We start from the raw sequence: 13,618 nt of genomic DNA on the forward strand, positions 1-13,618 counted from the left end.
AGGCTGCAATATTAGTTTTCCATGACCACTGATGAAGACGTCTAGTCGAAACGCATTTGGTCTTTGTTCACTTTTCAATTGTAATGGGAGTACTGTGCTATCTTACTTACCTACAGGGAGGTGCAAAGGAATCTATCTGCCATTGCACTGGCATTCTGTATGTTTGACACCTCCTTCTGTTTGTTATACCATTTGGGATTTGCAGTTTTAAGCCTAGTACTTACTGGCAACACCAGCCTTGTTTACATTAGGGCATGGCATACAGGACAGCACAAGCCTGTCTGTTTATAGGCTTGCATATATTTTATGCTTTTTTATTCTCTTTATTCTTTTTGCTTCCCATTGCAACATACTGTTTTAATAAAATTACTGTGTTTTCTATTTTCTTTCCCCCTAGACTTTTTGTTTACACACTTGTTTGTTTGGGTTTAGGGTATCACCTCTCAGTTTTTCCTCTTTTGTTTCTATCACCAGTTCTCTTCAGGTCAAATTAGATATGCAGTAGCAGACCCATATCTAGGTCTCCCATGATCAGCTACAAGAGATGGAATGGGGACATTCTGCAGAAAAAATGTGGGATGTTTTAATGCTTTTCCTGACATGACTTTACTCCAACCCCTTTCCCTGCCATTCTTGTGCAATAAAGCAAATACCTATCCAAACTGCAGCAGGACTAATTTGATGGGGGCAGGAGTTGCAGGAGAAAAGCAGTGAGCAGGATTCAGCCCTGGTACTGCTTCTGTTTCCAATGTGCCCTTTCTCAATCCAGGCTCACTGAAGGCACAGGTCCAGGATACACCTCACCAGAATGAGCCATTGGGTGCCCCAAATATAGCAAGGACTGGCTTATCACATTTTGAAGTGGGTAAAATAATTCAGATTACTTAGCTGAAGTGGAGGCGGGGAGAGGGAGTGCTCTAAATCCAAGTTATCATTCTAGCGGTTTCTAAGCACAACTTTACTTGCACCCATTTCAGGGTGAGTTGGCTTTGCCATTGAAAAATCCAATCTGGCTCTCTAATGAGGCAAGAAAATGTGTTGAAAAGAAACACAAAGAATCAGTAGAAAACTTCTTAACAACAATGAAGATTATAATTGTTAAAAAGAATGGGAAGCGCAAGAAGAAGTAACACTACCCGAGGAATGATGTAGAAAAGTTCATTAATGTGTAAGCTGTGCAAGTTTACTGTGAACATATAGTTGTAGGAAACTGGTGGCTCTTCATAATTTTTTTGGAACGAAAACAAACCTGAAGAAAGGGTATAATCACAAATACTGCTATAGTGCAGATTATTAATAAACTAGGATAACAGAAAGATTTGTTCATTTGGGGGTTGCAATTTACATATTACTGTATATCACTAAAAAATTAAAAATTCTGCAAAAGTAAAAAACAATAAATAAAAACAGTTTTGAATTTATTATTATTATTTTTTGGTAGTGCTGAAGGGGAAGGAATTGTCTTTACTAATATGCAAACAGTTGAGTGAATGCCTTGGGACGTCTCTTAAGAAAGGTGCCAGGAATTTATATGCACACTATCCCTTGCTTGATCAGAATTCTCAGGGCAGGGTAAGGGAAAACATACATTCCCTCAAACATTCACAGAGTATCCCATGTTAAAGCCCAGAGGATCCCAGAAAGTCTGGACAATAAAGATGCTAGAATGGTAGCCCTCAGCATTTGCAAAGGTGGCGGTCCCAAAACGTTCTACTACTGCATACTCATGAATGGATACAGTCATGGTGCGGCCATGCTGAATGTTACCACCAAAGATATGGAGAGGGCTATCCCCCCAAGCATCTTTGTTGATTTATTTGGAGCATTTCATTTACCTCTCTCTTCCTAGCAACCTGCTCCACCACTCAACATTTAGCATCCCCTGTCACCTCTGTTCAGCTGGACAGGAAATGGTGGATGCCCTTCCAGCCCTAGATGACACCAAGCCAAGCCATGCTCCATGCACTTGAGATGGGGTCTTGGATGCCAGCAACGTAAACCTTGGGAGGGTGGTCCCCACTATCAGTTGCAACTTTTAAAAGGAGGCTACACATTCATGTGTATGTCCACATGTGCCTATGCTCACATGGCTGCTTGGTGGTAGCAGCTGACTGGGAGATGCCCACATCTAAAATTTCATGGGAGGCCCAGCTCCTGAAACCAAGTCCTCCTCTTTTTCCTGAAGCATCCTGCTTTGAAGTTGCATGAGGGAGTTTGGTGGGAGAAATGAGGAGCTGGAAATGTTGTTGGTGGGAGAAGTTGGTGTTAGCAGCTGCTGTTTTTAAATTCACCGTTCTCCGTGATGGAAAGCTTGGTGGGGTTGGTAGGGGAGATGCCGTTCCGGGCCTGCATGCTGTAGTGTTCCTTCACTTGCGTTAGGGCGCTCATCAACCGTGTGTTGGCTGAATCCAGAGAAAGGATCCGTTTTTCCTGCAACAAGACACAGAGAATGTGATCAGAATGGTCTAGCTTCATTGCAGGACTGGCTTCACAACCTCATCACCTGTGTCTTAAAGGGGATTGCTGATTTTCGAAGAGCTCTTTCTAGGATGGTCCAGCCTGGCCCAGGTTCTGCAGCAAGAAGGGATGAACCTGCCTCTTTCTGCTGTCCAGCATCTGTTCTGTAGAAGCTGCCAATTAGCTCAGATTAATTTACTGGTGAATCATGGAGAATATTATGGCATAAGCTAGCAGGGAACTTGCTAGAGATGTAAGGGTTCATTTTTGTTCAGAGGAAAACAGAAAAGGGCAGCAGAAGGATATGAAACAATGGATTCCTTCTAGCATGTACAGGGTGGGACCTCTAGAGACACTCTCCGGGAGTGGACTTGCAGCAGGCCCTGGTACACTGAAAATTATAATTGCAAACAGATGCCAGCATGTGAGGATGCAGCAGCAACACAGGATGGAGTGAGGTGAGGAAGCAGCCAGAAACTGGAAATAAGAAGTTATGAGTGATGGGAAGGAGCAAGAGGGGAGAAGTGGAACATATGTGTGACTGGTATGGGGAAGATGACACTGACAAGACACGAAAAACAAACAGGGCACCTGGCTCCTTAGACCCATTCCAGCTCAGTTACTCCAGGACTCCACAGAATCAAAAAGGCCTTTCTGTTTTTGATTCAGAAACAGGGGGGGGGGGCGCTTTCGGAACAATGGATGGCTAAACATGTGAACAACAGACATTTAGTAAACCATTGGCACTATAAGAGAGGGAACCAAATGAAAGAGGCACAAGTGCCTGCTTTGGTTCAACCTTAATTTACAACCAAAAAAATGGCAGTGGTATCAGGCTAAGTGGAAATTTTACCCCAAACCCAAAGCTGTGTGACAGCATTTCCACCTCAGAAGCAAAGACGCAGCATGCAATGGCTCTGCATGGCACAGTGCAAATGAAGGAAGGAGAAAGAACAGACGGAGGGCACACATGGGAAGGAACAAAGTCATTTCCCTCAGAAGGGAGAGACAGTCAAATGCACTGTCTCTGCTGAAGGGGTCATGTCCAAGCCCTGGGGAATGGAAGAGAGTTTGGATAACAGCATCACCACTCACCAAGAGCATTCCACCAGCCATGGGGTGTGGTTTTTAGCAGGACACCTATACGCTATATACTTATTCAGGAAGTTTCCAGAATCTCCTCTCTGCTATAGTGGTGATGTCATTTCTGAAAATGGCAACAAGTGGGGTACTTCCCCTTATGGTAGGTGGGGAGCACTGGAAAAAAAAACCTTAAAAATTCAGCAGTGTTTATGTCAACCCTGTTTTTCCCATGGTCTCCAACTACCATAAAGAGAAGCATCCACTTCTTGCCATTTTCAGGAATGCAGAACTCATTATATATGGCTGCTCCAATGGGGAGGAGGTGCTGGGAACCTCTTGGATACACCATATACAGAGAACTTCAGCAACATGGGGAGCAGCCTACAGCTCCAACCACTCAGGTGTCTTCTTGGTGGGGTGGGAACTGGGGCTCATGCTTAGCTAATGCACTTTCCTTGTGTCTCTTCCTCTGAACACTGGTGTGTCCTGGTACAAAGTTTGAGCTGCTTTGGACATCTCAGAGAAGGAAGCTTTCTATTTTGTCTCATTACAGTTCTAGGTTTACTAAAAAGGGGGAAGATACACATTTTTCTACTATAGTCAAAGCTTGCAACAATATGAAAAGGAAGCACCAGTCCTTCTTACTTCCTCACTCTCTGTTGCTTTGGAAAATCCAAAGAAGGTCTTGGTCACGGACTGTTACTTGTTATGATTCATATATAGATGGAATACATCTGTGAAGACACTCATTCACTGTCTAAGGCACATGTGATACAAGGAGTGATACTTTTTTGGTGTGTGTGTGCAACTTCTCTACTTTCCTATTTGCCATGCCAAAGGATGACAGGTGAGCTTTATTTTTAAGTTCTGTTTTGAACTGATGAAGTTTTGGTAGAGAGGAAAACTTTCTTGAAAACATCTGTCTCATAGAACAGTTATTTTAAAATCTGCAAAGCAGAAGTTTGCAATACCTACTGAGAATGATAAGCACTATAGGTTAAGCTAGAATCTAGAATGCAGGAACACAAACTGGAAGTGTGTGCATATGTGATTATATTAAGATCCATTTTACTTTCCAGTTGAAAAACCCTAACATTAACAAGGCCTCATTTGGGAATAATCTGGGGACGATGGGATGACCATTTACTGTAACAGTTCATGCTGTTTTTATACATTAATTTCAAATCATATTGAGGAGAACACTCCCAGCATAATGCACTTTCACTATAGGTTCAAGAGTACAGCCGGCAACACTGTGAGATCCAGCTGAAAAGCTCTCTTTGCCATAGAGATAATGCTGTAGATCTCCTTTTAATGCTGAGCCAGCTTTTGTTACCATACGAACATGACCATGTGCCACTGCTTTGGCTTTTGTTGTAATTCTATGTGTGATAAAAGAAATTTAAAAGTAGAAGAACTAATCCAGAAGGTGTGAACTTGGGAGTTAAAGGAGTGGGAGCCCTGATGACACTGCCCAACTCAAAATGCAAGCGCAGAGCAATCCATGGATGTTTCAAACAGCATCTCCACGAGGTTCAGGGAGTGGCAGGAGCTGGAATGTGCAGGGGGAGGAGAGTGTGCCAGGCCAGGGCAGGGGGTGCTCAGCTAGAGAATTGATTGGGTGTACTTGCCTGCTTGAATTATCTCATCCCCATTTAAGACCTGTAATTTAACACAGCGGTGATGTCACTTGCAATTACAAATGGAAGCTCAGCGCACAATGAAGCTCCACTAATTTATGGGATGGGGTTAGGAAGGGGTACAATGACACCTAAGCTTCCCCCTCCCCCAAACAAGCAACAACAGACTAACTAAAGAACAGAGGTTGCCAAGGGAAAAACATGGGGAGAAGACACCCTGAACACAGGATGAGAAAAGCTAACTCTCTGCTGCTCCTTCTGATTTCACTAGTCATAGCACCTTGTTCCAGAGCAACAGGATGGGATAACATGCGGGCCATGTGCTCTTAGAAAGGCAGTAGGGATACTGTTTGGCCCTTCCAGTTTGCATTGTTCTAGACCTCCCCCACATTGCAAGGCCTTCAGCCAGGTTCTAGACTGCCAGGCAGCTTTGTTGTATTCTTCCTTCTGTCTCTGCCCAGCTTCCACCTAGAAGATAACTCATGAATGTTTAAGAACTTGGAAGTTGTGTCAGAGTCCCAATCCAAATTGTATGTTTCTATAGCTTCAATGGATATGGGAGATTTGGTGTCAGTTTAGTTACCACCCTTAAATATCAATCCACAGCACTGTGCCACTGGATTGCTGAAACCAAACTGTTCTGTAGTTGCAATTAGCCTGGCTGGTAAGTTTTTGAGAATTATTCTTCCTCCTATCCTGTATACATTGCAACTGCATTGGGGGGGGGGAGCAAAGCCCCTATTTCCGAAGCTCACCTGGAGAGATACACTTGCCACATAAGGGCAGTTATTCATAAGCTTGAGTAAAAGCCAGTCACTTATGGTTAGATTTAAAGTGAGAGAAAATCAAGGAGCATCTACGAAAAGCAGCCGGTGACCAAACCCTATGTTCTGGCCTTTTGATGCTTGGTAAAGCCAAGGGAATGTGGCTGCTGCTGAAAGGCTCTTTGGAAGAGATTACTCAGTAACGAGAAATGCTAAAATAGAAGATAATTCTATTCTCAGAGGGCAAGGGGCATTCCCCCACTAACAGTGTCTCAGAAACAGAGCTCATAGGAAGAGATCAAAGTGATTACTTCATGTACTTCATGTGCATCTTTAATCCTCTTTCCTTCTGGCTGGATAAATGAGAGCACTCAAACAAGGAGGCAAAGGAAGCCCAGGCAAAGCTGCCCAACTCAACTCCCAAAAGCAAAAAAAGAGAGATATGTCTGCAAGTGTTTCTACTTCTCTCTATGCCAGCCAAGGCAGGTGCCATAAGAAGACATCTTGGAATGGGTGTTATGGCAAGCCAAAGCCAACCAAGGTCACAATCCAAAGCTTTTTATCAGAGCACAGTGTAAAGCAGCAGCTCAGCATTTAGCTCTGACCCCATGATACTTTGGCGTGTGGGACAGTGGGTAACTACTTTGACTCTACCTGCTCCAGCCTGTGTAGGGCAACAGCAATCCTATCTTGAATAAAATAACTCATGCCATTTCCCTTAGGCAGGCTCCAATTGTTGCCTAAGTGCCTTAGCCACTGTACACAATGAGGACTTCTAGTTGCAGTGCTTGTAAGCCAAAACACTTTGCTCCTTACCTGTGCATCAATTATTTTCTGCTTAGTGTCAATGACTGCCTGCATCTCTGCATGGTCCTTCTTCAGTTCCTCTTCCACAGCCATTAACCTGGAATACGGGCAAAGGACAAAAGAAAGAAACTGAAGTGTCTTTGCAGCCACCCACAAAAATAAAGAGGAGTTCAGCAACTATCTAAAAACAAAACACCGAAGCACTCCATTCTGTTTCTTGATCAAAAAGTTCAGCAGGAGAAGCTCCAAATTTTTCCAACATCTGCTTGAAGTAAAGACGAATACCTACACTCCACAACAAGAGTTCATCGGCAAAAACTGAAATAAAATGGAATGGCATTTGAATTTCAGTTCCACTATCCTCTTGAGGAGGAATGGTCTAGTTAATGGGCAATGCATATAAAGTTCCCAAGCTCATTGGTCTGTTCTGGTTCCTACTAATTCTTTGCATGGCCCTTTGCTGTATGATTTATTACCTTCTGCCTCAGACTCCTCTGAGCAAGTTAACAGAATTCTCCCATCAGCAAACCATGGTTACATTTCTCAAGAGCTGCCCATGTATTAAGATTAAAAATCAAATAATCTTGTTCCTCTCTCCTTTTCCTAGCCGCATTCTCCACTTTACCTGCTGATGATGCTCTTCATCTGGCTATCTTTCTCTTCCTGCTGCCTTCGCAGACGCTCCTCACTGTCTTCCAGCCTTGCCTTGTACTCCATCAAGAGTTTTTGCATTTGCTGCTCCTGCACCAGGAGACGCTGCTCATACTCTTCCAGCCGACGACTTGATACCTTCAGACGATCTTTGAGTTTTGTTATCTCCTGCTCATACTGAAGAGAAGAAAAAGGAAGGTAACCAAATAAAGCAAATTATTTTTTCTATCTTTTTGGAGAGCAAAACAGCACACAAGAAAAGTAACTCAATGAATTAATTGAGTCCTCCCCCAGAACAGTGCTTGAGGCACTCATGACTTGTCTGAATTCAGGTACCACCATCTGTTAGTCTTCTTCTACCTGACTACAGCTTCTAGACAATGAAAGAGAGCAAGATCAGCAGTATTCAGATTATTAGCACCATCTATACTTGTGTATAAGTTGAGCTCATGTATAAATTGAGGGGAGGTTTTGGAGTCAAAATTATGGATTTTGATATGACCAGTGGATAGGTTGAGGGTAAAACCTTGGGCAATATAACAAAGGATGCAAAAGACAAAGCAATGGAAAATGACACCAAAGACAAAAAAGGCCTTTGCAGACAATTTGGTTATAATAGTGGGGGATCTGCTATATGGAAATAGGCCTTTATTACAAAATCAATCAATCAATCAATCAATCAATCAGGATTTTGGTTTGTGTTCAGGGCTTAAAATTAACTTGGATAAAATAAAAAATATTCACTAAAATATGGAAAGATTGGGAAGGAAAAAATGTTTCTGTTCTTATAAGCTCAAAGAGAATTTCTATAAAACGATGTATGCAACCCCAAATAAATTAGCTAAAATATATAAAGATGGATCTAATGTATGTTGGAAACATAGAGAACAAGTGGGAACATTATTTCACCCAATGGTGTCACTAGGGGGGTGCGGACCGCACCCTAAGGAGTGATGACACCACTGTTTCTCAAACACCTACCTTTTGGCAGAAACGGGCTGTGGTATTCACCTGCTTCCCTTTAAAATGCTTTAAGAGATGGTGGGAGTGGAGTGAAGCTCAGTGGGAGGAGAAATGAGAGGCCCCAGAATTTTTAGAAATTAAAATTTCAAAATTTTACATTTTTAATTTTTTTAGACTTTGAAATTTAATTTTTTATTCTTTTTAAATTTTCTTTAAAAACATCACATTTTAACCAAATCTTCAGTATGTATATGTAAATACATTTAGGATGTGCATATGATATTGTAATATGAAGGTATAATTTTAATTTGGCTAGTTGTTTATGCCACAACTATTAGCATTACATTCAGTGGTATATGGGGATTACGATTTATAAGTAAAATTAGTGCAAAAATCATTACTAAGCATTCTGTATAGTGTGGCGTGGGAGGAGGCCAATGGGGGGGGGTGACACCAAGAGTTACTGCACTGGGTGACACCAACCCTAGTGATGCCACTGCTTTCATTTATGGGGAAAGTGTAGGAGAATAAAGAAATACTGTACTGGTTTAAAATTAATAAAAAATAGAAAAAAAATGGAATTCACAATTGGTTTGAGGCCAGAATTCTACCTTCTAAATATGGTAAATCTGGAAGATAAAAAGGATTGGAAATATAGAAACCTAGTAACATATTTAGTAATGGCAGCAAAACTGGTTCTTGCAAAAAAGTGAAAAACCAACAAAATCCCAACATGTTTGAAATGGCTTGGAAAAAATGATGGAAATGGTTCAGTTAGATAAATTAAGCAGCTTGGTGAGAAGAAAGTGAATAGAAGCTTCTACAGATAACAGGAAACTATTTATAGAATATGTTACACAATTAAATGGAGATATAAGTGTTGTTGGATTTGATAGCTAGGCAATCGATATTCTTTCCCACTTCTTCTTCCTCCCCCTCCCAATTGTATGTGTAAATGAGTTAATAAATGGCATTATTATGGCAGTATTATGGTAGTATTATGGTGAATAGGTAAAATGCAGTATTACTGTGAGTAGTTAAGTTAAAAGAGGAAAATATAAGATTAAAGAGGGAGAAATAATCTTATTATTTAGGAAACCAATTAGAGAATATGCAGGAAATCTTTTGTTATTTTTTTAAGGGGGTATGGAGTAGAGGGGAAGGGGACATTGTCCATGTAGGTTTTATTGTTTGTTCTGGCTGTTTGGGGTATTGTATATTTTTAAATCTTTGGGCTTAACTTTTGAATATGGTACAGTACTTACATTTACCTGTGGATAAGGTAACCTAGTTTTTTGGGGTCACTTCTTTTACTAAAATTTCTAGAGTAATACTTGAGTATGTGTAGTAACTGAAAAACAGAGATGGGTATCTCACTTTGAAGGTGTAGAGATCTCTCATGGTAACTTCTTGCAGCTGTGGCTAGGATCTAGAGTAGATGGTGGTCTTTACCTTTTCTGCGTGCTTGGGTTCATCTTGGTTCTGTTCAGCATCTTCCTCCTCTTCTTCATACTGTCCATTGTTTAGGACCCAGGCAGCAGTCCTTTCCACAGGTGACATTGTGGCGGAGTCCACCGGTGACTGAATCTACAACCAGAACAGGAAAGAAATAAAAGAATGCCTTCACTGTTTCTCAGAAGGAGAAAAATCCCATCCATTGGCTCACCCAATGGTCACCATGTCAGCAGGAGCACAACATAGCATGGTCTCCTCCCACTGTAGTAATAGGCACATGAAAGAAGCAAATGGGCAAAGCTAATTAAGTAGTTATTACCCACGTGAATATCACTGAGTAAAGTGCCAATAATCCTACATATTTTTGTTAATTCAGTTAACAGATGCATGATAATCACTTAATTTTGACTATTTTGTATGCACTGTGTTTGGAAACATAATGGGCAGCCCTTCATATCAGCTGGAAATGTTCTGGATACATACATTGTGTAGAAAATGACATAGCACAGCTTGAAACTGGGCATGAAAGTGTTACTTTATAGTTTGAGCTCCTGTGAACTATTTCCCCAAGCATGGCATGTATAAAAAATATGAGATGATATGTTTTGCTGTCTTCCCACATCTCAGTCTAGGAGATTATCACACACATTTTCCTCCCAAGCTGGGCATGGGCTGGATATGGGTATAAATCGCTTAAAAAGGTTGTTTTCTCACTCCTCCATACCCAGCTCGGAGGCACTGCATACCCGATCTGGACTTTGCAAAGAACAGGATTTTCCCGTTCTTTGCAAAGTCTGGGAGAAGGCTGGATCAGGTACACAATGCTTCTGAGCTGGGCATGTAGGAGTATGAAAACAATAATTTTTACGTGGTTTACACCCATACCCAGTTCGAGAAAAAAACGTGTGGAATTATCTCCCTATTTGTAAGAAATAGAGAATGCTGGTGAAGTGCCTCTTATTCTTTTAACCGTATTTGAGCCATTTTGGCATAGAGAGTGTGTACACATGAACAAGCGATAGGGCAACCTTCACTTCCATAGTTGCAGAGTTCATTGCAATAAAGTATAAGATGGGCTTTCTTTGCTGCAAAATGCTTGTATCCATGAAACACAAATAAATCTTTCAGACCAATGTTTTTTTCTTATCTCAACTACTCCGAAATCTTCTTTAGTGGCGGCCCTGATCAAACACCAAATCATAGTAGCAGAAGATGCTGCTTACTACATCTGTTCTTTAGTCTACATTTGCATTTGTTGTGCCATCAAACTGGCCTTGATATATGGTGACCACCAAGACTTACGGTGAATGAGAGATCCCCAAAGAAACCCTGTTTTTAACAGCCCTGCTCAGATCTTGCAAACTCAGCAGGTAAAGTACACATGTATAGTTCCAAGAGAACTACTGAAATTAAATAATTTTGTGTGTATAGAACCCATAGAGAAGAAATGAGAGCGGGGATCAGTATTTGAATGTCGCATGCAGGGTATACACACTTACTTAATTTATTGAACTACTTGATGTTTTAACATTTTGCCATTCTTTGTTGTGCAAAAGTAGTCTCCAACTAAATAAAAATCCTCAAATTATGCTGCCCTTATAAGGCAAGTTTTTGTTAAAATGGCATATGGTTTGAATCTCAAATAAATAGCCCTTGTTTGCTCCAGTTCATTTTGGAGCAGCTCAGCCCTAGGTTTTAATCTTTCCTCTAGACTTTCTCCTAGACCTGGACCTATCTAGGGAGAAATGGAAAATTCCCTTTCCATTTCCATTACTCTGTTTCTAGAGCACCTACTTCACTAAAACATGTATGGTGTCTGCATTTGCCTGAGTCCACTATATTATACTATAAAACAGAAATTATAACAGCTCATGCCTCTTAGAAAAGAGAATTTGGGAATGTTTGATTACTAGGGGGTAAACTGCTGGTTGCTTTAGGGTTAGCCAGTAATAGCTGACCTCATCCCTGTGGACAAACAGGTTTCTTCCCACTTTCATGGAACTATTGACTAGAAGCATTATAAATAAGCATTAAGGAACAATAGATTTGTTTTTGCAAAAGACACAAACACGTGGTGGAAAGCTTATATCCAGCATTATGTTTGATTGTGTGCTATCATTTGGGCCTGTACAGACTGGCACTTTGTGCTGGCCTGGGCCTGAATTAGGGTTGCGCGAGGACTGAACATTTACATGCACACCCGGGCACCATCTTGTCATGTGCCTGTACAAGATGACATGCACCATAATGACGTCCATCGTGCGCAGTGCCTAAATGGCACTGTGCATGAGTGATGTTATAAGGTCACGCTGTGGCCCTTATGGCACTCCTTATGGCGCCACATTTCACGGCTTCTATTGCCTCATCCAGTTGTCACGTCCCCAACCCAGAGCTTCCAGGGGCTGCACAGAGCCACACCTGTTGGGCTGCCTGTCGAGCTCCATTTATTTCTTTATTAAAGCATTTATATCCTATCCTATATGCATGTTCTGGAAGAGTTTATTCCTGATATTTCACCAGCATCTGTGGTTGTAAAATCTCAAAACCCCACAAAAAACTATGGATGCTGGCCATGAAAGCCTACGACTTCACATTCATATGGGTTGTTTCAGATGTGGGGTGCTGTGACTCCTCTAAGGAGAATGAGACCGAAGGAGGAAACAGACAGCTACTCTAGCTATGACAGTAGACATAACATCTTCAGAATGGCGGGACAGGTTTTAGGCACCCCTACATTATGAAAAAATACGGTATGTATTTTCCTTTCCCAAAATGAACTCTGGAAAACCAGTCCCACACGTTTTAAGTGTTGAAATCCTGAGAAAAAAGGGTATCTGATAACCAGCATCTGTGCTGTCAATTCTCCCTCCCTAGAAAACTGTCATCCCTGGAGCAGGTTTGCATCCCTTTTAAAAGATGTGTGCTGCTCTTAAAAAGTGATGGATGAACATGTAGAGCAGATGAACATTTGCTGCTATAAAAAAATGTTAGAGGGAGAGACCACAAGGAGGGTTGTTCCAGGATTTCACTTCCAGCTTGGTTTGTAGTGACAGTTGTGATAAGAGGGAATGGACTGGGATTTGTCTTTAAAAACTACTTTGTCCTCACTCTAACTCTGAAGTCAGAGAACAGACAAAGACTGAGAAAACAGCAAAGCCAATGTAAAAACCAGTTTAAAATGTTGTGTCAGAGTGAACAAATTGTTTTGATACAACAAATTAAACTCTATCCAGTCCTGCATCCAGTTTCCATCAACAGAAACCAATCCCTAGTAATCCCCCCCCCCCAAAATTGTTTAAGCAATTTGATCAACCTTTTAAGCCTCACTAGTTGCACATGGCCCTCAAGGTGCTTGTAAACTTCTCTTGTGAATTCCCCAGCTGCTTTTACAAATAAGTCCTTTTCAAATTTCATGGCTGCAGCTATATTTGTTAATACATGATGTATTTCGGAACTGATTTCTCTGTAGCAATCAAGTCTCCTGTGTTAAGTGTTCAAATCGCTTTTTTAAAAAAAGGAGGGTGCAACCTATGCCTAATCTCTATCTTTGCAAACATAAGGACTACCATGACTTTCTTTATTTTTTACTTCATGCCTAGGAAGGCATGTCCCATAACTAGCTTCTACACTCTGCCAAAATATAATCTGATTTCTAGCTTCCAATCTAGCATCAGTGGAATCTACAAGGAAGGGTACCTATGTGTTCTGGAGACTGAATGCCACAACTCTAGCTTGGAACAGACACTTGTCCCTCTTGTGCGGTTAGTTAAAGAAGGTTATTGGAGAAAGTAGGCTGAG

At 41.3% G+C, this 13,618-nt stretch overlaps 1 protein-coding gene across 7 annotated transcripts in view; it reads right to left on the reverse strand.

Annotated features, from left to right (window-relative positions):
• Positions 1–315: 315 nt before the first annotated feature.
• Positions 316–13,618, reverse strand: part of RASAL2 (RAS protein activator like 2) — a 279,543-nt gene continuing 266,240 nt past the window's right edge. For all 7 annotated transcript variants that reach the window (XM_042463810.1, XM_042463808.1, XM_042463809.1 and 4 more), the window contains 4 exons: positions 9,818–9,952; positions 7,377–7,579; positions 6,761–6,848; positions 316–2,430 (listed from right to left, as the gene is read on the reverse strand). In XM_042463810.1, the coding sequence (XP_042319744.1) occupies positions 2,266–2,430; positions 6,761–6,848; positions 7,377–7,579; positions 9,818–9,952 (591 nt within the window). In that variant the 3' untranslated portion in view covers positions 316–2,265. The remainder of the gene's footprint in view (positions 2,431–6,760; positions 6,849–7,376; positions 7,580–9,817; positions 9,953–13,618) is intronic.

This window comes from Sceloporus undulatus, chromosome 4 (genome assembly GCF_019175285.1).
Source record: "Sceloporus undulatus isolate JIND9_A2432 ecotype Alabama chromosome 4, SceUnd_v1.1, whole genome shotgun sequence".
In the NCBI taxonomy this organism is placed as follows: Eukaryota; Metazoa; Chordata; class Lepidosauria; order Squamata; family Phrynosomatidae; genus Sceloporus; species Sceloporus undulatus.